At 35.1% G+C, this 24,480-nt stretch overlaps 5 protein-coding genes across 6 annotated transcripts in view; 3 read left to right on the plus strand and 2 right to left on the minus strand.

The window, feature by feature from the left end:
* LOC104783276 overlaps window positions 1-2,625 on the plus strand; it is a gene marked incomplete in the record, with an annotated part of 13,302 nt that extends 10,677 nt beyond the window's left edge. The window contains 8 exon segments of the mRNA XM_010508410.2: window positions 1-316; window positions 481-655; window positions 1,001-1,219; window positions 1,324-1,461; window positions 1,563-1,797; window positions 1,892-1,951; window positions 2,057-2,128; window positions 2,214-2,625. Coding sequence (XP_010506712.1) covers window positions 1-316; window positions 481-655; window positions 1,001-1,219; window positions 1,324-1,461; window positions 1,563-1,797; window positions 1,892-1,951; window positions 2,057-2,128; window positions 2,214-2,354 — 1,356 coding nt within the window.
* Window positions 3,361-4,726, plus strand: LOC104783308. The gene is made up of 2 exons (XM_010508448.2): window positions 3,361-4,251; window positions 4,343-4,726. The coding sequence occupies exons 1-2, from the start codon at window positions 3,619-3,621 to the stop codon at window positions 4,418-4,420; spliced, it is 711 nt and encodes a 236-aa protein (XP_010506750.1). The 5' UTR covers window positions 3,361-3,618; the 3' UTR covers window positions 4,421-4,726.
* Window positions 4,851-6,592, plus strand: LOC104783285. The gene is made up of 2 exons (XM_019246971.1): window positions 4,851-5,381; window positions 5,747-6,592. Exon 2 carries the CDS (start codon window positions 5,761-5,763, stop codon window positions 6,571-6,573), a length of 813 nt encoding a protein of 270 aa, XP_019102516.1. The 5' UTR covers window positions 4,851-5,381; window positions 5,747-5,760; the 3' UTR covers window positions 6,574-6,592.
* LOC104783314 lies at window positions 9,216-11,932 on the minus strand. Of its 2 annotated transcripts, XM_010508468.2 has the most exons (2): window positions 11,662-11,932; window positions 9,216-11,556 (listed from the first exon to the last, which is right to left on the minus strand). In XM_010508468.2, exons 1-2 carry the CDS (start codon window positions 11,873-11,875, stop codon window positions 9,302-9,304), a joined length of 2,469 nt encoding a protein of 822 aa, XP_010506770.1. In that variant the 5' UTR covers window positions 11,876-11,932; the 3' UTR covers window positions 9,216-9,301. The 2 variants fall into 2 exon arrangements, with proteins under 2 accessions (XP_010506770.1, XP_010506763.1); XM_010508461.2 differs by having other exon boundaries at window positions 9,216-11,932.
* LOC104705350 lies at window positions 20,512-22,074 on the minus strand. The gene is made up of 2 exons (XM_010421338.1): window positions 21,607-22,074; window positions 20,512-20,877 (listed from the first exon to the last, which is right to left on the minus strand). The coding sequence occupies exons 1-2, from the start codon at window positions 22,072-22,074 to the stop codon at window positions 20,512-20,514; spliced, it is 834 nt and encodes a 277-aa protein (XP_010419640.1).

The following is a 24,480-nucleotide window of genomic DNA, read 5'->3' on the forward strand; positions in this document are numbered from 1 at the left end:
AAATCCATTAAAATCACATTGGATCAGCACATTTTCTTGGAGGAACTGGAGCTATGGCCTCTATTTGACAAACACTTCTCCATTCAAGAGCAAGACAAGATTGTGGGTCGTATAATCGGGACAACGGGTGCTGAAGTTCTTCAGTCTATGTTACCATGGGTGACGTCCGCCCTTTCTGAAGATGAGCAAAACAGAATGATGGATACCTGGAAGCAGGCAACCAAGAACACAATGTTCGATGAATGGCTCAATGAATGCTGGAAAGGATCACCCGACTCATCCTCAACAGAAACATCCAAACCTAGTCCACAGAAAGGTAAAAGCAGTCGCTTAACTTTATTTCACCAACTTAATATCTTGATAGTTTAATGTAATCTTAGTTGTTTCTGCTTTTGACTTCATAATTCATACTTAAGCTGGCTGCTGTAGTTTCTCTGTGCCAAGTGTGTTTTGCTTATGTCAAGTTTGTTTTCCATATAGATGATAATGATCATCAAGAAATCTTGGACCAAACTGGTGAACTATTTAAGCCGGGGTGGAAAGATATTTTCCGCATGAATCAGAACGAACTAGAGGCTGAAATCAGGAAAGTTTATCAGGATTCAACACTTGATCCGAGGAGAAAAGATTATCTTGTACAAAATTGGAGGACCAGGTCAGATTTCTTTCACTATTTGCATGCATGAATCCTTTATTCCACGTTTTCATGCATACCTGAATCAAAATTAGAACCCCCAATAGATAATACATTTCCCTGTATTACTTCAAATTTTTTTCCCGCAAAGTGGAAGAGTATAAGGGGTGCGTCTTTCCCGGTTTCCTAGTCTGAAATGATCCGCTCAGTTTATTTACCCCTTTGTATGTATGTGTGTGCTTCCTTGATTGAAAAATCTTCTAAACTATAGCGAACCTATAATCTCATTCACATGTCCCTCATACCTGGATCCTGTTTGTTCTAGACTAACATTTATTTTAAATTTTCTGTTGGTGCTTTTATCAGTCGATGGATTGCGGCTCAGCAAAAATTACCTAAGGAAACAGAGACTGCATCAAATGGGGATGTTGAACTTGGATGTTCCCCGTCTTTTCGAGATCCTGAGAAGCAGATATATGGATGCGAGCATTACAAGCGTAACTGCAAGCTTCGAGCTGCCTGTTGTGATCAGTTGTTTACTTGCAGGTTTTGCCATGACAAAGTAAGCGACCATTCCATGGATAGGTAAGATCTTATGCCAATCTTTCTTACTTAGATTGAAACTCCGTAGGCCTTTTTTTTCTTTTTTTTTCTCAGTGATATGATTTTATATTTGGAACACTTCACAGAAAATTGGTGACGGAAATGCTCTGCATGCGGTGCCTGAAGGTGCAACCCGTTGGCCCCATCTGCACAACGCCTTCATGTGAAGGATTCCCAATGGCAAAGCATTATTGCAGTATTTGCAAACTTTTCGATGATGAAAGGTAAGCAAAACCCAAGAATTCATAAACCAATCAATTTACCACTGTCAGAAACCAAACTTGAGAAGCTTTTCTAACCTTCAGAAACTATTATCTGCCTTCAGGGCTGTTTACCACTGTCCATTCTGCAACCTTTGTCGGGTTGGGGAGGGACTGGGAATCGATTTCTTCCATTGCATGACATGTAACTGTTGCCTAGGGATGAAATTAGTAAACCACAAGTGCCTCGAGAAGAGCCTCGAGACAAATTGCCCCATCTGCTGCGAATTTCTTTTCACATCGAGTGAAGCAGTTAGAGCCTTACCATGTGGTCACTACATGCACTCAGCGTGCTTCCAGGTTTGGAAATCTCTCTTTCTGTTTACTAAACTCGTTTGTTTTGATTTATCGCCTTAAATCAATACACTTACTGTTACTCCGTTTTTTTTGTCAGGCTTACACTTGCAGCCACTACACATGTCCAATCTGTGGAAAATCATTAGGAGATATGGCGGTAAGATGATTCCCGCCCTTCAAAAGCGTGATATGCAAATCACATCACAACAAATATTGTTCACTGAACTTGTATTCTCTTTTGTTTCTTTTGCAAACACCACAGGTTTATTTCGGTATGCTTGATGCACTGTTAGCTGCAGAAGAACTCCCAGAAGAATACAAAAATCGCTGTCAGGTGAGAAACACTAAAACTGCTGCTTCTTGAAAAAATCTTTTACTCGTCATTTCATTTCATGACACACATACACACAATGTTTCAGGACATTCTATGTAATGACTGTGAACGCAAAGGAACGACACGGTTCCATTGGTTGTACCATAAATGCGGCAGCTGCGGTTCTTACAATACCCGTGTGATCAAGACCGAAACAACTCCCCCAGACTGCTCAACCTCATCCTGAGAACACTGTGAGAGGATTCACTCTCTTCTTTTTTTATTTTCTTCTTAAATTCGGGTATTACTTTCTGTTTCGCACAACAACAATGTGGAGAAGGTTTGATAATCAAAATGCCCGTTGATAGAATTTTTCTAATTTGTATAGTCTCCTGAGACATTAAGATTTTGAAAAGAGTCTTATTTAGGTTACCATACATTTTGGCTTTTTGAACAAAGCTAGAACTCGTTTGTTTCTAAAACATCCCAATACCATTTTTTTCACATTCACATTCACATATCCGATATTTGTTTTTCCGTAAGCTGACACTTTTTTTCTTTGAAGAGTGTAAATAGTTAACAGTTTTAATGTAAAAACTTTGATTCCTTCTTACATTTTCTAGTTTTTTAAACGTTTACGAGGGAAAATCTATCAGAGTTGGTTAAAAGAAAATGACAGTTTACTATACTGTATGTTCATTGCTTTTAATAAGATGGGTTTAGTTTGTTTTTTTCATCATTACTATTAGAAATCAAACTAAATTCGAAAAGCTGACAGAATTAACCGAATCGGAAAGCAAGCAAAACGTAGACGACGAAATCCTCTCAAGCAAGCTTTGTAATGTCTAATACATTTTTATACGCAACAACATACATCATAATAATTTGTAATGAAAAGTTAAAAGCAGCAAGAGAGCCTCAAAATAGTCGATCGTAAAGTAAAATATTCGTTGGAACGAAACAGACAAATTATTCTAAAATATTCAATTTTGAATAGTTGTTGTTAATAATAAATAGTTCATATGTATATATGATTAATAAATAGTTCAGATGAGAAGAATGTAGATATCTAATTTACATTCTATTTTGCTACAATACAATCTTTTTACTTTGTGTCTTACAAAAAAAAACTCCCTTAATTTTATCTGATTGGGCAGAAGAATTCGACTAATTTTTTTTGAATATAACCGCATTTTATAGTTGTGAAGGCTGATTTAGTAACGAGAAGACGGATCGGGAAAAGACAAAAAAAAAAAAAACACGAGTACAACGTTACAATCGCGTCCCCTAACTCTCTCTCTCCCGAATAATTCGAACAGAAGAAATATAATTTCCTGAGAAATACAAAATACACAAAAAAAAAACGAAGAAAAAAAGAAAGAAAGAAAGAAACCTTGAACTTTTATATCAAAGGAAAGGAGAAGAAAAAGAAAGGAATCTTCATCTTCCCACGGCGGAGGCAAGAAACCAAAACCAATTTCTCAATTTCTCAATTTCTCAAAATTTCACAAATGGAGCTTCCACCTCTACCGGAAAGATCCAAACGCCTCCATAACTTCACCTTACCTTATCTCCGATGGGGTCAGCAAAGATCCCTCCGCTGCGTCAAGCTTCCTCCTCACCACCACCACCGCCGATCTTCCCCTTCTTCTTCTTCTCCTCCTCATCATCGTATTAGATCCAACAACGCTGGTGGAGAAGAGCTCAGCCTCGATCTCCTCTACGATGCCGGCAACAACAACAAACCTAAGCAGCTCTCCTCCGTTCTGGGAAACGTTGGAGGAGATGAGAGGAACAACACCAGCGGCACCGGCGATGTTGTTTCTGTTGCTGTTACAGCAGCAGCTCGGCCGTGGAATTTGAGGACCAGGAGAGCTGCGTGTAACGAACCTGGAGACGAATCAGCGAGGATCATCGACTCTTCTTCTTCTTCTTCTTCTCTTCTACTACGGAGACATGAAATTGGTGGTGGCGTGAAGAGAGGTAGCAGCGAGGATCATGGTGATGGAGATTTGAACAACAAAGTCAAATTCTCTGTTTCTTTGTTGAGAGAAGAAATCGAACAAGACTTCTCTGCCTTAATTGGTAAAAAACCTCCAAGAAGACCAAAGAAGAGACCAAGATTGGTTCAGAAGCAAATCAATGTAAAGCTTCATCTTTGTTTTTTTTTTCACTCTACCGTTCCATTGATGCTTTCTTTGTTTGTTGCTTAGAATTAGAATTTTTGTTTTGTAGAATCTTTTACCAGGATTGTGGCTAGGAGAAGAAGTCACAGCAGACTCATACGATGTTCCTGAGGCTGTGGAAACATGATATAGATAAACAAACCAATTTGGGCGGGTCAGCTTCTTTTCTATCCAAGAAAATGTATCAACTTTGTTTTTTTTTTTTCTTTTTTTCTACTCTTGTCATTTTCGTTGTAAAAAGGAAGGAAGAAAAAATATGTAGCAATGTGCTCAGGTTTTTTTAGTGATTGAAGCCATTTACTTTGGTTTCCTTTAATATTCTTCTCTTGTTGTAAAAGAGACAACTTGGGGTTTTTTTTTTTTTTTTTTCCGTTACCAAAGCTAATTGTAATCTCTCCATGGCAATGGAATAATCTCCAGGCTGTTTCTGTTATCAATAATGCAGCTTTCTTACATCTTTGTTCCCAGACTTAGTTTGTCTTGTTGCCCCTTACTATTAGCATCCCCCAGAGAGTTACTTTACCTTAGTATCTTGCTAAGATTATGCGTAAAAATCTGATCTTGTTGTTTTTGTCAAGAACTTGATGAGAAACTGTGTATGTGCTGTTAGACAACTTTGCAGGGTCAGACCAAGCTTCCCCTTTACCACAACTTTTCCCCATTTCCAAGGTTTTCTATAAAGCTTTCTCTCTCTCTCTCTCTCTCTCTCTCTGGTAAGTCAAGTTTTACAAACTTGCTAAGAGTGTTTAATTTATTGAACACCTGATGTGGGACACTTGTTACTAGCTGCATTTAGGTTCTTACATACTGATTCTATGTTCCATTTTTGACTGTTGTAGGAAAAATAAAGAAACAAGATAATGCAAGGAAGATCATGCGCTGATGATAATGGATCTTCAGATAGCTTCTTCTTCTTGAGTGCCCAAACCTGACAAGAAATCTCATTGAAACACTTCAATGTGGCTAATGTTAGCAGTCACCAGCCGGTGAGGCGAGTTGGAGGGTCCATTGTCGATGAGCAGTATCAATTGTGTGGAAAACAGAGAAGAAAGATAGAATACACTGTGTGCTGGGCGCCTAAAGTAGAGGTAATGTAATTTATTCAAATCCTTGAAATCTAATTAGATATTATGTTCTTTTTCTCAGCCATTGTTTCCTGCAGTAGTGGCACACCACATCCATTATTTTAATTTGAAGTTTTCAACCTCCAATTCATAGACTAATGCGTTTATTTCAAATGTTTCCAAACATCATGATCATCTAAACCTTTCCTTCATCATAATCTCATGGAAACCTTATTTCATTTACCTCTCCCCCATACACGATTTATCCAACTTTAAATTGCTACATTACGTGTCTTGACTTTTATCACTTCTCAAGAAGGTTAGTTATCATCTACTCATCATTTCTCTGGTTCTCAATTGGTTTCACTAATTTGTTTTGAAAACCTTAGGAAAACGGACCATCATGATCTGCACGGAGTCAAACCACCAGCGGATTTCGTTTGCTGGTGATCTTGGCCAATCCGATAAAGGACCTGCTATGGAACAACAACCATCAGGCCCGGTTCGAAGAGACACTACTCTTTTAGATTCATCAAACTCAGATTTCGAGTTCCACATATCAAGAAACTTTGATCCTGAAGATTCCTCACCAGCCGACGAGATCTTTGCGGATGGTATGATCCTCCCAGTCCTTCCTTTCCACGTAACCCCTGCATCCGCCACACCAAAACGTCTCTACAAATACGAGCTCCCTCCTATCGTCTCTGCTCGTTCCTTACCCTCCTCTCTTCCTCTTCCGCCTTTACCATTGCCTGAATACTCGAGAAAATACAGCGTGAAAGAAACTCGGGGAAGCGTTAATGGTCGAGGGAGCGGTGTAAATTCGGTTTTGGAGGCAGAGAAATCATCAAAGTCGTTTTGGAGCTTCAAGAGAAGCTCAAGCCTCAACTGCGATATAAAGAAGAGTCTGATATGTTCGTTTCCTCGGTTAACGAGAAGCAACTCCACAGGATCAGTAACATACTCGAAGAGGGAAATGCTTAGGGAAATTAACAAGCATAGCTCGCAGAGACATGGAGTCCCACGTCCAGGAACAAATCCGTCATCTTCTCCTCCACCTCTCTGCTGCAGCTCGTATCAGTTCAGGCCACAAAAACAAGCTAGAAAGAATGGCGGCGGAAGGGGAGGAAGTTTTTGGATTGCTCCGGTGATCGGTGGTCCATCTCCTTTCGGGTTAGGATCCATCTTACGACTTACAAAAGAGAAGAAGAAGTAATAACTGTGTGTTTTTTTCATAAAATTTGTTTATCTATACATACAAAATATACATGTCAAATTCAAAAAGATAGTATGTCATTTTACCAAATCTATATATAATAACAATCCAAAAAATGTTTTTTCAATCGTACTTTTTGGATATTTTTCGAAAAGTCGTGATGGATCATTAAAACAGTTATTTATGAAAAGTTACAACTGTTCACTATAAAGTTGTGATTATTGGAACATTCGTATCTTTTGAACTCTATATATATTTGTCAGTTTGAACTGTTTTCATTTTTTTGCCATGACACAAAATCAACTAAAATTTCCATCTCAACGAGTTTATAAATTTTTCTAAATTAATTTCTAGCATTCATTCTTTTAAAAGTCAAGAAATTACTCTAATTCTTGATTTAACAAAAGATTTTTGGAATGATGAATATAACAGCAATCCGAATAAATGCCACCAAAAGTTGTGTTTTTTCAATCGTACCTTTTGGATAATTTCCCAAAAAAAATCTGTAAAAAAATTAAAGTGTATGTTTTACAAAAAGTTGTGATTGTCATTATAATAACAATCCGAATAAATGCAAACAACAGTTGCAATTTCTCGTAGTATTTATTTGTAATTTTTTTATTCATATTTTTATCACAATTTTTCGTTCTAATAGGTGTGTCTATTTAAATAGTCGTGTCTTTTAAACTTTTTATATATTTGTCTTTTCATCAATAACTAACAAATCATTTTTTGTTGAAACAAATTTTCCGTTTTATGTTGAATCAAAATAATTTGGATATTAATATCTAATATTCAACGTTATTCTATAATCTAAATCAAATTTTAGAAATGGTTATAGCAATAAAGAAATTTAATAAACTTAATATAGAATTTACAGTTGCATCTATTTATCGTAAATTTCTCTAAAAACTATTGTCATTTATTTTATTTTGTTTTTTAAAGTTGTGTATTTTAATGTAATTTTCCGTTGATACAGTTTCACTCACTATTAAATATATTTTAATTATAATTATTTAATAGAAAATTATATTTACTCATTACAACCATTAGTTCAATATTCTCAGTTAAGATCACTTTGTTATAATGATTTTTTAATTGTAGGTCTTTATCATAATTCTTCATAAAATATCTTATATATTTATTATACTTTAAACAATGTTTTTTGCAACGTTGAGTCTATTCTACATAATATTTTTTGTTATAAGCTTTCATTTTGATGGTTGTGTTTTTTAGTAACAGTTTATGTTTAATGTTTATGTATTCAAACTATTCTGTTATATTCAAATGATTTTATAATGTATAATTTTATATTTTAAATTTACTTTTTTCTAAAATATTTTCCCGCGACATCGTGGGGGGGTCTGAGTCCTAGTAATTATAATATTAAAAGTAAATATTGTCTCAAACAAAATAAACACTTGATCAAACCTTGTAAGATATTTGATCAAACAACATGTATGCAAAATCTAAAAACACATATGTACACAAACCCTAGCACATCTAAAACACACATGAACACTACAAACTAACTAGTAGATTAAACCCTAGTACTAGCTTATCAACTATATGTTACTTACTTGATGATTAAGACTAATTCATGATGTACTTTATTTGTACATCATTATAGTGTATTTTTTGTCGATTATGTTGGATTATTTTTTCTCCTTCTAACATACTTTTGAAGTTGAATTGTTTGTTTTGTCTTCATGATCAGTTTATTGTCAATTATTTTTGGTAATCAAATTTTATAACATATTCATACATGATACACATCTAAAATATCATAAAATATGAATATGATATTGTTCTCCTTGCTGACTATATGATGACAAAAGAGTTCTTCTTTTTCCATGCAGCAGTGTCAGCAGCAGTGGCACCAGCAGAGGCCGATTTAGCAGCCGCAGCAGAGGCAACACCAGAGGTCCAAAAGAGCTGCAATAGAGAGAAGTAAAGAGCCTGAAATTCACGCTGACATGAAATCCTCAAAACCTTCAATAGAATCAGATAACTACGTGAGCATCAGCACCAGAAGAGACCAGAATATCAAGTGTGGTAGAGAATGCTAAACCGGTTATGTGCTTCTGGTGACCCTTCAACTCCGCTAACTCCTATAGATTGAAAGAGTTTACATTACAGATTCCTATAGATTGAAAGAGTTTATATTACAGATTCAGATCATAAGCATTGAATCAATTACCTCAGAAGTATTGACGTTGTAAATAAGTACACTAGAGTCATCCATCCCGATTGCAAAAACAAGCTAGAAAGAATGGCGGCGGAAGGGGAGGAAGTTTTTGGATTGCTCCGGTGATTGGTGGTCCATCTCCTTTCGGGTTAGGATCCATCTTACGACTTACAAAAGAGATGAAGAAGAAGTAATAACTGTGTGTTTTTTTCCTTCCCAAAGTAGGAGCAGTTTGATACCATACTCTTCTTCTTACGAATTCTTTGTTTGATTTTGTGAGATTTATGCAACAAAATCCATGTTGATACATTTTTTTTAATCTGATGTGACTCTTATTTTTCTAGCCAGATAATGTTGCAATTCATGCAAATTTTGTTACTCTTCAAATGGTAATTACGTAATTTGACGAAATTTTTTATTTATATATCGAGAAATCTACGATAATTCTCAAAAATGAATATAACCGAACATTGGAAATTACAAGATTGGTGGGTGAAGAAACAACAATAAAAACAAAACAAAAAGTCGTGGAGATATCTCTCATTTTTGGAGATGGTACTGAGAAAGAAACTCTTGATATGAAGATGATCGTTGTTGCCATTGAGAGAGAAGCGTCTTGGACGTAAGCAAAGCTTTCGTATCGAAATTCACTTTCCGATTTTCGAAGCAAATCTCGACTGGAGACAAGTCATCGAACAGTTCAAGCCCTGTTGTTCCTCCATCATCAATGTCAGCTTCTTTACAGCGACGCACTCTGGAGACAAACGTAGTGAGTTCTTGCTGTTGTCTGTCTGAATCAGTTGTCTTTATGATCGGACAATAAGAAATGAACACCTTCTTCTCCTTCTGTGAATCACTGTTGAGCCACATGTCATCGTCTCGGTCATCGCCAAGTGATATGGTTGTCTCATCTTCTTGACCTGAGTTTGCGAGCTCGCGGGTTACTTTGGATATTTGATTGCATCGGTTAGAGAACTCTGCTTCAGGCGAGAACTCTTGTTCTGAATTGAGACATCCGTTGCGGAACTCATGTAGTGTTGTGAGAACTGGAAGTGGAAGAACAGGACCAACGAGCTCAACACTGGGTTGCTCCTTCTTTGACCATTTACTACTCCGGCTTGAAGGTTTCCTTAACAAGAAAGGCGGTAGCTGAGGGAATTCTGGAACAGCTAAGAACTCGAGAGACGGTTTCTTCTTGTCTACCAGAACATCTTCAAACTCAGAGTAGTTGGAGAATGCAAGCAACAAAATCTCTGTAGGTAAGCTTGACCAGGTTTCTCTCAATGCAATGTCGAAAACGCTTGTCGGTGAATTGATATTCTCAAAGACTGCGGTTACGCTAGAGGAAGATCTATCTCTACCAAATCCGCAAATCTTCAACTTCTTACATAACTCCTCATGGCAGTTTAAGCTAAAAGATTTATTCCTCCGCAAACCAGATGATTTTGTCTTCATCTTTGAATCTATAAACCCGGCGAGCTTCCCTTTTGTGTGAGCAGAGAGATACTTGAGTTCGAGATATTTAAATCGTCTCGGGAATTTGTATTCATCTTCATCAGGGAGGTACAGTAAGTTCACCTCGTCAGGTTTGCAAGCTGAATCTTTGTGAGCTACTACTTCTAAACTTTTTGAAGGAGAAGCACAGAACTTGACTGCTTCAAACTTCCCCGAGGATGTTAACCGAATCAAAGTAAACCCGGAAGATTGATCTGATGACTCAAGTGGAAGGTACTTGTTTAAAACGCCAAAACCGAGAACAAGAACACTCTTTTTCTGCCAATCGATCCACTCGAGAAGAGACTCCTTCATCATCACTTCCCTAAAGACACAGTCTCCGCATAGACACTTTCCGACAGGTAAGAGTAGATTGTGTGGAAGCTCCCATACATACAAGGAATAAGGATCCTTCACAACAGATGGAGAAGGTCCATAACAGAACGTTTGAGATTGCGCATTCCAAAACGAGCCAATTATAACGCAAGAAGTACTTGAATCTACAGTCCTAATTCCAAGTTCGGACAATCTATAAACATCCATAAAGCAAGGCTTCTCAACATCATGCTGCCATTTCAACAAAGGCACTCCTGATCTAGGATCACAGAGAAATACATAGCTCTGAGAAGCAAGAATAAACCGAAAACTGTCACTACCCGCCTTTGCAAAGCCAACAAACTCTTCAGTTCCAGCCATATTCAGACTCTCAACTTCCAATAAACATCTCACACTACAATCCTCAGAGCTTCTAGTAATAGCAAAGACTGCATCAGACCGAGCAACAAGATAAATCCCAAAAGTCCAACCAAAATCACATCCTAACCAATTCCTCCTACTGACTGCAGCTGATTTCCCATGACCTTCCCAAGAAACTCTCAGTTTGGAACCTCTAAGTCTACAATGACTCTGATTCAAATCAAACAAAAAGACCTCTCCGTTCTCTAACAAGACTAAACACTCTCCAGTAAGATGAGGGCTCCAAGAAGCGCTCGCAATCATACACCTCTTAAACTGCTTACAACCAAGGTTTCTCAAAACCGGCTTCCCTTGAGATTCGTCACACTTGACACTGAACCAGTGAATCGAATACAACGAATAAACCAAAACGTATCCCAATTCGTCAGAAGAAGAACACTTATCCGCTACAAAAACACTAACCGGTTGCACCAAAATCTTCAAAATTCGAGAAAATAATCTCTCTGTTGCCACAAAGACGCCACCTTCGTCCGAACCCATGACTTGTAACCCACCGGAATCTCCGGTAGAAAGCAGCAAGAACCCAATCCGATCAAGGTTAGTCCCTGTGGGGAAAAACACCAAGACTGAATTTTTAGTTGGGAAAGGTAGAAACTGGAGGCGATTGTAGGAGAGAACCCTAGCGGTATCATCGTGCGGACTGGGAATACCGAAAGAGGCGCCGACGATTGCGGAAGAATCCGACGGAGGTACGCCGGAGACGGAGAGAAAACGCGCGGGAGTTAGGTGAGGGACAGTAGAGAGAATCGGAGGAGAGAGAGAGGGAGAAGAGAAGAGTAGCTCCGAATCTGATGGGTTCGAGAAGTAAGGACCAAAGGGAGAGGAGTTGCAGGTTTTGCGGCCCCATTCATCTGTAATCTCCATTTTACAACCAAAAGGGGCTTTCGTTTTCTACGGCGATCGGCGGTGAATCGAGCGACTAAATTAAATAGGTTAACCGAACGAATAAATTTAAGAGTTATTTGGAAAAATAGACACTTTTAAAAAACATAAGTACAATTATTATTTATAATTAGCAAATTTCACATTTTTTACTGTTTTTTTACTGTTTATATAACATTTCAACCCTTATCAATATTTTATAATTACAATAATGTCATTGAGTTTTTGATTTTTTTTTAATATATGCTCCCTACTATTTTAAAAACAAAATGCTGGGTAACTAAAATTGATTTTTGAAATTTTTAAAAATGTATAAAAATCTCTGTTTTTTTTTTATAATTTGATATATTTTTTGTTTGATAATTTTATTTGATAACTTTAAATATTTTTTTACAAATTTTGTATTCGTACACATTATTAAGTGTACAGATGTCCGTACACATTATTAAGTGTACAGATGTCCGTACACATTATTAAATGTACATATATAATTTGTGTAATTTGTTTAATTTTTAAGGTTTAAGATATTTGTATCACAATGGTTTTGTTCAAATTACATATGTCCACTTAATATTGTGTGTTTGTAAACTTAATAAAGTGTATAGACACATCTGTACACTAAATAAAGTGTACGGATACATAAGATGTATATAATATATATAAAAATTATGAAATAAAATTCTTATCAAATTATAAAGAAAAAATATAGATTTTTTATGTACCTAACAAAATTTCTAAAAAGAATTATATTAACAATTATTTGAATAATTATGATTGAAAGAAAAAAAAAACTTTATTTCATACCCACACACATACCCCTTTTGGTAATCTTCTCATCTAAACCTATGTCACACATTCTCTATTACACAACATCTAGTTTTCCAATTTTAAATAGTAAATGTATTAGTTTACCAATTAAATTTCCAAAATGTATTAGTACGCAAACAAACTCTAAATTTAAATTACTATTTGGTCCTACCTAATAAACCAAACCAAATTCCAAAATTTACTTACTCTCTTAAGTGGTGTCTGGAGGTGTTGTTGAAAACCACCAATAAGTATATTTGTTATATAATAACTGTGGATTATGATGTGATTTGAAATTTTTTTCAACAAAAATATATTATTCAATTTATAAAAAAAAAGTTTTCTCAATGTCTCACATTAACCGCTTGGTAATTTAAATTTATACAGATTAACAAACTAATAAGTTTTATTTATTCATAATTACAATATTATAATTATTATTTAAAATATTTCACTAATAATGATCAAATGTTGTTCCCGAAAATCAGCTTATTGAAAACATCATTCCATGTGTAGCGCTTTCTAAGAATGACGCATTCGTAACATCAACTGTTGGTAGAGCACTTTCCGTATTTAACATGCAGAATTTCAAAGTAAATGTTTATCCTATATATTTTGATATGTAAAAACAAAACAAAATTTTGAGATTAACAATGATTTTTTTAATAGTTATTGTAGTTCTAGTTATTTGAGGATGACTGCACTCTACACATTTACAAGGTCAATACTAATAAGGTATAATTATTGATTCACCATAATTATTGATTCACTGCTTAAATGAATCTGTAATGTAATTACATAGCCATGTGTATTGTAATTCTTAAATTTTGTTACACAGCCGTGTGTATTATACATACTATTTGTTTCTTATTGTTATTTTACTGGATTTGTTTGTGTGTACATACAAAATATACCTGTCAAATTTTAAAAAAAATGTTTGTCGTTATTGTAATATTAAAAATAATTATTGTCTCAAACAAAATAAACATTTAATCAAACTTTGTAAGACATTTTATTAAACAACATGTATGCAAAATCTAAAAACACATGTTGAACGCTACAAACTAATTAGTAGATTAAACCCTAGTACTAGCTTATCAACTATATGTCAATTACTTGAAGATTAAGACTAATTCATGATGTACTTTTCTTGTGCAGCATTCTAATGTATTTTTGTCGATTATCTTGGACTTTTTTTTTGTTTTTCTCTTATAACATACCCTTGAAATTGAATTGTTTGTTTTGTCTATTAGATGGTCAGTTTATTGTCAATTATTTCGGTAATCAAATTTAGAAGAGTATATATAATATATACATATTTTATGCAAAAATATCATATTCTATACAAAAGATCAATCCTATTTTATTGTCTCTATTACATGATCAAATTATTGTCAATTGTTTTTGCAGAATTATACATATATTAATACCATATATTTTTATTTTATTATTAATTTAATAAAATAATCCTAAACCTAGTTCCTGACTAATCTCCATTTAATCTCTGATTTTCTTGCTTTGCACTAGGCCCACACCGACTGCCCGACTAGCACCTAGAAATTTCTAAAACAATCACAAAACAAACCATGCACAAGTCAAAACAATTTATGGAACAAGATCTAGACACAAAGACACAAACTCTTTCTAAAACTTTTTATCGAACAAGATCTATGCAAAAAATAGAAACCACACAAACAAAGTACAACATACAGTAAACCATGCACAAAAAACCCTAGAAATCACCAATAAAAAAGGAAGAAATATAGGCAGCGGGTTTAAAGCGATTGAACCTTAAAAGAAATGTTGCAAACTAGGGTTCAGCAGAGAGATGGACTCACACCGCAAATGGAAAAGGGGGTGAAAATATCTTATATAGAGAGAGTTAGTAAGTAAACTGGCCTAAGAAAGAAGTAAACCGACCTATCTTAACTTTGTTACCATTTCGTTAATTTTTAAATCTATTTTACTAGTTAAAATTTTTAAGTAAAACAGAATAAATTTATGTTTGCCTTTTTACTTTTAGCAAGGTTTAATTTTCCTCTTCATTAATATATATCTTGTGATAATCTGATCTTGCCATGTCAATTGCTTCTTATACACATTCTGTAAAAGGCATTTTGGCCCTTGGGTCAAATGGGGCTCTTACCCTATGGAAGTGGACATGTGGGAAAGCAACTGAAAGTGCAAATCCACAACATTGGTGGCCTAAGAACAAAATTATCCGAATGGCAAATAATGCTCCCAAAAACGATAATGAACTGATTAATTTAGGCAAACTGATTAACACGATGAAATAATCTAGTTAAGGAAGAAAAAGATTAACGTATTTTAAAGACTAAATTAAATTAAACTAGATTTCAACTCGCGATACACTGCAGGACAATTTTTTTAAAAAATAACAACATTTTTAATTTTTATTTGTTTTTTATATTTAGTTTGTTTTGTTTAGTTAAATAATAATTTTTTTTTGGATTGTCAATTAATAGAACAATAATAAGGGAAATAAATACATAAATATGTAATTTATAAGCTATTGTCGGATTAAGTCACAATTTTACCAATGATTTAATTGGTTTTACAAAATTTTAGTTAAATTACCCTGATTTAATATGTCTAATATTCTTATACTAGGTAACAACCCGCACATAGTGCGAATAAATCAATTCAAATAAAATTATTATCTAGGATTTGATATTTCTTTGTATAAAATAAAATCTGTAAATAATTCCTTTTTTTTTTTGTTTTATTCAAGTTTATGTTTATTTTCTATAAAAATATGTTTTACCCGTGAAATATTTGAATGTAAATAATAATTTTAACGCGATGAAAAAATTTGTATAAAATTTATTTTAATAAAACATGAATAATTATAAAATTTTTAAAAGAAATTATTTTGTTGTTTTTTAAAGAAATATAATATAGTTTCAAATTAAATGACTACACATAGTTTATTTTATTTTATGAATTTTTGCTTAAGTTTGTAATGGCATAGATGTAATTAGGAATAATTAATAGGGTTTATTTGCTAAAATGTGTTTCGAGCTTTCTGGCGACGACACATCAGCATTTTTTCAAGAGTGCTTCTCTATTAATATATAGGGGATTAGTGGTATTGACCAAATTATTAAATGAAGATTTAACCCGTGTTTCAAAACCAAATTAATAATATTTTATATTTATACTAATGTGAATTCAAACCCTCATGTTAATAACATGTCCCGCCATATAACAACAAACCGTCATATTAGTGGTTTAATCCGTATTTCAAAACCGTCATATTAGTGGTTTTGGTTGTGGGTGTTGTGTTTCGTTTGTGAAGTTGATATTTATACATGGAAAATGCTTGATGAGCAAGGAGTTTACGATCCATAGCAATAAAGGAGAGATTTTAGTGTTTTTCTATTTGAGTTGATAACATTATCGCAGAATAATATTCAGTTTCTTAACGCAATATATATTATATTAAATGTATTTCTTGATGCTTAAGTTATATAGTATACCCGATTTTTGAGTTTTTAAAGTTGGGTTCCCGTTTTTATGAACTTTATTAACGTTATAATAATTATTGCGATTGTAATCATTCGTTACTCAAATTTGGCTATATCATTTAAATTTAAGAGATCATACAGTCTCTAAATATCTATGAAAATAGGTTTGGAGATTTTTATGAGATTAAAAATTTAATGCGTAGAGTTGTTTTTAGAAAAATCGAAATGTATAGATGTTGTCAAGCTATTTATGGCAATAAACGTATCAAATTATGTCGATTTAAATAGTTCAATTAATTGAGTTTCTACGAAATGTTATTTTAGGAAAATCGTTAGGGGTTAATGCTGTAAATAAAACAAATTAAATAAGAAAACTTAAAGGGCATAAACCAAAATGTACTTCAAAAATATTAATATAGACTAGATTTTAACCCGCGGTATACCGCGGGATAATATTATTAAAACTAACACTTAAATTTTAAATTACATTTATTTATAAGTTTTATTACTTTTGTTTAGTATTAAAGATCATATAGTTGTATTTTGATTGTTATTTTTAGGATTTAACCCGCATTATATTACGAATAATATATGTCTAATATTCTAAATTTCTAATATTAATATTGATTTTTTTCATTTTCAACTCTATTTCCCGTTACTTTCCTTAATTCAAATATTCAAGATTCAGTTTTTCTATATATTTGGATATTTCTATATTTTATTGTTTTAGCTCATGGGTTTATTGTATTTTTGTTTCTCTCATAAACTCTGCAATCTAAGAGTTTTGGCAACAAAAATTGCATAATAATAAAAAATGTTTAAAATTGGGTTTGGTATAAAAAAACAAATGTTTTTGAAACTTCCTTATCCTTTCATAACCCAAAGATACTTTTCTTTAATAAAAAGGGAAAAGAGTAGACATAATTCTCATCTGTTTACTCATATAATATTGTATAACAAAATAAAAGTTAACCAAAAAAAACTAAGAATAGTCTATGAAATTAATTCAATGCAAGAAAACAAAATAAAGCAACCAAACTTCTTCTCAACCTTGATCCTAAGGTATAATCTACAAACATAAACAAACACAGAATAGGTTTTGTTTTCACATAAACCTTTGCAACGACTTGTCTATTTGGAGAGTAATTCACAAATGTGAAATCAAAAGAAGCAGACAAATATATTTTTTCTTTCTTTTTGGATGATATAGCTTTTCCGATCTGGTGTTCTTAGCTGCTGAACACGAAACGTATTTATAGTGCTATAATAAGGTGTGAGAGGATAGTATGTGTGAGTGATCGTCAAAAATTTTGGTGGGCAAGTAGACAATCTAAAAAAATATCACAATTGCGGAATAAAATAGAAGATTTAGTATTTAGCTTAGGAATATACCATTAATAAGGAGTGTATGTTTAGTAATTTGTTTTAATTTACTATATTTTCTTGATTGCATGTATAATAATTTTAGAAACAAAGGAATTTATTTCGATTTAAACATAGCATTAAATCATCATAATGGCTTTCCTTTTCTCTAAAAATCCTACTAATAACTGTTTTTTTCGATTGAATGGTGTTAAATTTTCATAATTGATTTCCTTATCTATAAAATTCTTATACATGAACATTAAATCGATTTTGTATATTAAATTGATTTTCCATATTTTTATTTATTGTCTTTTTATGCAATTTTTAAGGATTCATTTTGTAAATAACTTTTTAAATAATTATAACTTAAAGGGTAAGAACCCAAAATGTACTCCAAAAATGTATATATAGATATTAAGAGATCACAACGCATAGAAGCTCAATGTTTTAAACACATGAAGCCTCACTAGCTAAATTTAACGGTTTGACGACACACTTGTAAAAAGATTTTGTGTAGATCGTGATGGCTAATAAACCCTTAGGTTTTTTGAATGGGATTTATACATAATCCTCCAAATAACGAACATGGTAATGATTGTGGAACTTAATTACTATATAACTTGAAGAGTGCATGGTAACGATTTCTGGCTGTGCAGCTTGTAACTTGCGCGCAAAGGAATGGATTGGGAGAAAGAAATAAACTCAGAGGAGCTTGTAGCTTTGTGTACATGTTTTATGAATCACTTGTCAAAAAAACAATGTTAACGCACATCTCTAATGATACCACTTGATTTGTATTTATTTTCTAGTTTCGAATAAATTGTGTGAGACTTTGTCTCTCATCCCTTACCAAAAAAAATAAAAATGATACCACTTGTTAATACAATATCAAAGCTCAACGGATCCTTCGTAGGATTTGACGACCAAAAGAGAAACACACAAAGAAAGAACATGGCTCTACCTCTTTTACTTTTCGTTTTTAGAATTGAGCCTCTTTTACTGTCGCCTTCGGTTTGAACCAAACTTGGAACGTAATCAAACAAATGTGACCAGCATGAACGAACGGTAGATTCTCCAAAATCAAGTTGTGTGACTTTATATTCCATCCTCTCTGTCTATGCAGGCCGCCTGAGTTTAGCCGTCGAGCATACGTTTCTCACAACACGAAACTTCTTTCTTCTCCTCGTCCAACAAAAAAACTTAACCTAAGGCAACAACAACCAAGAAGATCATTGTAATCCAGAGATAAGACCTTGCTCATGACAACACTTGAGTGGTCTCATTAAACTTATTCGTTACCCATATCTCTTTCCTTGAGGTATCTCTTGAGTTGTAATAACACTGAAAGTTTCACTTTGAAGGGTTCCGAGTTGTGATAACAGCGTATATGAAAATGATACGGAAGACTCATACGACTTTCAAATCTCTCTGTTGTATAACCAAAACTAACCATGTCGAGCTACCTTCTCGTTTTCATTTAAATCAAACCAGTAAGTCTTACCCTTCAAAGACACGCTGGAACCACAAAAAAAGTAGTTAACAGTGTTTTTAAGAGTAATTTAGACAAACACATGATGAATCATTTGAAATTCCATAAAAAGATGAATAATCAGGTAGTTAAGAAAGAAACAGATCACATGTATTCAAGCTTCAAGACTCACCGGTAGGGAAACTTAAAGACGACATGATCCAAGTGGTGGACCAAAACTCGGTCTAATTAAGTTTTTACAAATCAATCCCTCCCGCTTGTAGAGTTTTGTACTGCGTCTTGTTCCTCTTTTCTCGGGTCCAAGAAGACTTTCACAGGGAAAAGTAAAACGCTTTGAAGACACACTAACAAAGATTTGTGTAGAGCGTGATGGCTAATAAACCTAAAGTTTTGGATGACTTATAAAGATCACAATGACTTGTACTGCAATCTTCATTATACAATAACTTGCGAAGGAATGAAGCTGATGAAAAAAGAAAACTTAGAATAGACGCAATGACATATATATATATATATATATAGCTTCGTACATATGTTTTATGATTCACTTGTCATTGAATTTAGAAGAGCTTAAACTTTGAAACATAATTCTCTCTTGTTAGACACAATCTGAAAGAAACACATTATTTGACCATAATTTTTTTTCTTTCTATAAACAATGTTAAAGCATTTGTAATGATATCACTTTTAAATACAAATATGAGAGCTCAAAGGATTATTCGAAAGGACATGACGAAAAAAAAAAAAAAATGGCTGCATCGCATCTTTTACTTTTTGCGCCGAGGGTGCTCGATTTGAAACATAACCAAATAAATGTGGTCTCTGCAGATCAAATAAATCTTCTTTCTCCAAAACCTAGTTGTGTGACTTTATTATTCTCCCCAACAATGTAAACCCAGTCGGCCACGTATTCATAGCCGTCCTCATTCACAGGTCGGCTCTCACAACACACGATTTTTCTGTTCTCCTCGTCAAACAAAAAACTTATTGGAAGGCAATGGTCGGCTCTCACAACACAAGATCAGGGTTGTCCACTGTTAAGAACTTGCTCCACGACAACACTTAAGTGGTGGTCTCATCAATCTTATCTGTTACCCATATCTCTTTCCTATCATTGAGTTGTAATAGCATTGAAAGTTTCTCTTCTCTAACACTAGATATAGCTATAAATGGATAATAACCAATAGGAAACTGATACGGAAGACTCATACGACTTTTAAATATCTCTGTTGTATAATCAAAACTAACTATATAGTACTGCTTCTCTTTTTCATCAAAAGCAACCCAGTAAGTCTTACCTTTCAAAGACACACATGAATCTCTTCGTCTTCTTTCTTCACTGTCTTGTTTAATCGATCCCACTTCTGATCAGATTCGTTTGTGATCTTGACAGGAGAAGCCGAAGCTTTTGAGATCTTGATAGAAGAAACCAGAGCTGTTAAGTTCTTGCTGATACTCCCCCGCAAACTCTATGTGGGAGGAAGGACCACACCGAGTTTGTACTGGAGGTCAGTGAAAGGTCTTACCGGAAACGACTTCGTGAAGATGTCAGCAATTTGCTCATGACCAGGTATGTGTTTTATCAGAACTGTTCCAAGAGCAACCTTCTTCCTTACATAATGATAGTGATTCGCAAAGTGTTTACTTTTCTTGTGAAACGCAAGATTTGCTGTGAGGTAGACAGCAGATAGATTGTCGCAGTACAGTTCTGGTGGTTGATATTGAGGGATCCCGAGTTCTATAAGGATGTTGCAAATCCAAGAGATCTCGGCTGCTGCGTCTGACATCGCTTTATACTCGGCTTCGGTGGAGCTTCGAGCAACAAAGTCTTGTTTCTGAGACGCCCAAGAGATCAAATTGGTACCAAGGTAAGTACAGTATCAGCCTGTTGATCTACTTGTTTCCGCACAACCACCATAATCACTATCACTGTAAACTCTTGTTGAAGTTAAATCCCATTGTAATTGTACATTTGATGTAGCGGAGGATCCGTTTGAGAAGATGGAAATCAGCAAAAGTCGGAGCATGCATTTTCTGACACACGAAGTTCACCGCAAATTGAATGTCTGGTCTTGTAAGAGACAGGTATTGCAACTTTTCAGCTAAACTTCGAAAGTATGTTGGATTTGAGAATGGTTCCTTGTTCTTAGCTCTCGTGTTTTCTAGTTGTTCAGGCAAAGGTGTTGCAACGAGGGAACACTCACTCATAGCTGCAACAATCAACAAGTCTTATGCGTATTTCTGCTGGGACAGGTAAAGACCTGAAGGGTGGAAGTGAGCCTGGATTCCAAGAAAGTAATGCATTTGACCCAGATCTTTTATGCAGAACTAAGTATTGAGAGAGTCTAGGAAGGATGTCATGGCCGTGGAGCTGTTTCCTGTGATAAGCATGTTGTCCACGTAGAGCAAAAGCACAATGACTGCTCCATGTTGTTTGTAGACGAAGAGTGATGGATCTGGTATGCTATAGGTAAATCCACACTCCAATAAATAGTTGCTGAATTTATCATACCAAGCTTGCGGGGCTTTTTTAACCCATAGAGTGATTTGTGCAGTCGACACACATAGTATGGCTTTTCAGGATCGACAAAACCAGCTGGTTGTTTCATATACACTGTTTCTGTAAGGTCTCCATGTAAGAAGGCGTGTTCAACATCCATTTGATTTATATCCCAACCCATTTTGGTGGCCATATCCAAGCTTGCCCTGACAGTTGCTGTGCGAATCACATGATTATATGTTTCCAGGTAATCAATTCTCTCTTCTTGATTAAAACCTTTAGCAACCAATCGAGCTTTGAGTTTCTGTAGTGATCCATCAGCATTTCTTTTCATTCTAAAAACCCAATTACTTCCTAACACATTCATGTATGATGCAAGAGGTGTCAAAGACCAAGTATATGCTGCTTTACAGTTTCCCATTTCTTTGCGCATGGCTCCATTCCAACGAGGATGTTTAAGAGCTTCAGCTATAGTTTTTGGTTCTGGATAGTACACTTTATGAGATAATAAAGCATATCTCGGATTTCCCATCTTTTAATCTCGTTGTCATTTTGTGAGTAGGTTGAAGTTGTTTGACAGATTCTGCTTGTGATGATTTTGCATAGACCTGAGGAGCCTGAACGGATGACATAGAGGAAGCCGAGGATTCACTTGATTCTTGGATTGGAGTACTTGAACCTGAAAAGTAATATGAGGTAGAGATGGCCTTGGTTGGTGAGTCTTGTATTTCATGAGTACTTGGGGTAGATAAATGAGTTTGAATTGGTGTGTTGGTTTCTAAAGGGATCGCAGGTGTTACAGATGGAGTTGGAGTCACTGGAGGAGTGTGAGTTGGAGTCACTGGAGGAGTGTGAGCCACTAATGGTCCGGAGCTAGCGAGGTCTTATAGAGGAGTATATGTCCTGATAGGAGAAGGAGAAAAGCTGTTGCCAATAGAAGCAGGATCGAAGCATGTCGTACACTCAGATATTTCTTCCATTCCTTTAGTGGACAGTGTGTGGACAGGATATGAGCTGTTGGATTCCACTTGCCTGCAAATGAGGCCTAAACTGCTTACTGATGAACTCACCACCACCATCACACTGAAATGTACCGATCTTGCATTGATATAGATTTTCCACAAGTGCTTGAAACCCATAAAATATTTGCAGAAAATCAGACTTGAGCTTGAGGGGATAGAACTAGCAAAATCTTGAATAGTTATCAATAAAGATCACATAAGATTTGAAACCTTGAACTGACATTATTGGTGAAGGACCCCATAGATCACAATGAATTCGTTGCAGGGTAATTTAGCACTCTTCCCAAGTTGACAAACTTCACAGATATTGGTAGTACTTTTATTGTTGATAACGGTAGCTTTTATTGCAGATAGTTGCTGGAGAACTTGTGCATGTGGATGTCCCAATCGCTTATGCCAAATATCACCGGTAGCTGTTTGTTGTCTTGACGAGAAATTGGCTTGAAAAGGAGCTCCACCACGTAATTGTCCCAGTGTATAAAGTCCATTACAGTGTCTACCTTTGTTAACAACCGCCTTGTTGCCTTATCATAGATACGAACATCATCACAATCAAATTGAAAGCCACAAGGATAATCGGTAGTAAGCTTTGATGCATATAACAAAGATTTAGCAATGCCAGGACAAACAAGCACATCATTAAGAGGTAAGTTACCAGAGGTTGAGGGGAGACTTGCAAAACCGGTGTGAGTGATTGGTAGAAAACTGTCATCCCCCATCAAGACTGCTTCATTACCTTCATGCGGAGAGTTGGTCACGCGAGAAGTTGCACCAGTATTTAGACACCCATTCACTTCCATTCTGATCAGTGACATCAGTGATCCGAAGAGCAGCGAGCGCTTGAGGAACATTATCAAACTGGTAGCTGTTATCAAACTTGTGCCAACACTTTGAGGCAGGATGACCTGGTTTACCGCAAATTTGACAGATTACTTTGGTAAGTTCACTCACTTCTTGAGAGATCTGCTGATGAAACCCACGACCTTTTGTTGTAAAGTTGTTTCTACCACGATTACCACCATTCCTTGAGTTACCTCTTCCTCTGTTGTTGTTGTTGTAGTACCCAGAGGAAGCCGGAGCGATTGTGTTGAACGCCATGTGTGGAGAGATCTCTGAACCACTATTGTAGTTTGCAAGACGGTCAGAGTAACTGGTAAGTCTTGGGACCACAACATCCAAAGTCAAAGAAGGTTGAGTATCCATATATCCTTCCACCGAGGTTTTGATAGGCTCATATTCTCTACCTAAACCTTTTAGAGTAGAAAATATCTTCATCTATTCACTAACCGGACTACCTATTGAGGCAAGTTTTTCGCAAACTCTTTTTATCTCTCTAAGATAATCATCCATCGATTTATCTAACTTTTCGAATAGTTTGAAGCTTATGTTGCAGTTCAAAGAGTCAGGAAGCTGATACATTGTTGAAATGTTGAGCCAGAGCTGACCAGAGATCTCTAGCAGTAGCGGTGTGTGAACAACATCACGACGAATATCTTGGGAGAGAGATCCAAGAAGCCAGGCTCAAACAACTTGATATGCTCTATGCCACGACAGGAAGTCAGGATTTTGGACATAACCTACTTGGTCGTCGATAGCAGGAACTGGTATAGACGCTAGCGGTTGAACAAACGCACCATTGACGAAGCCGAGAAGATTTTGGCCAGAAAGAAAAGACTCAAACTGAGTTTTCCAAAGGAGAAAGTTTTTCTCGGTTAGTTGCACAGTGACGCAATTTGAGATGTGAAGAGCAGGAGGAAAATAAAGTTGGATAGCTTGATCCATGGCTCTTATACCATAAAGAATGAGCTCAACGGTTATTTAGGTAAGAAACATTTCACTCTTTATTTCCTTAAAATGATTAGGTTACATCACTTGTCTTTATATAGACTTTACAATATTAGGGTTTTTGCCATGAG

The sequence above is a fragment of the Camelina sativa genome, chromosome 1, assembly GCF_000633955.1.
Source record: "Camelina sativa cultivar DH55 chromosome 1, Cs, whole genome shotgun sequence".
In the NCBI taxonomy this organism is placed as follows: Eukaryota; Viridiplantae; Streptophyta; class Magnoliopsida; order Brassicales; family Brassicaceae; genus Camelina; species Camelina sativa.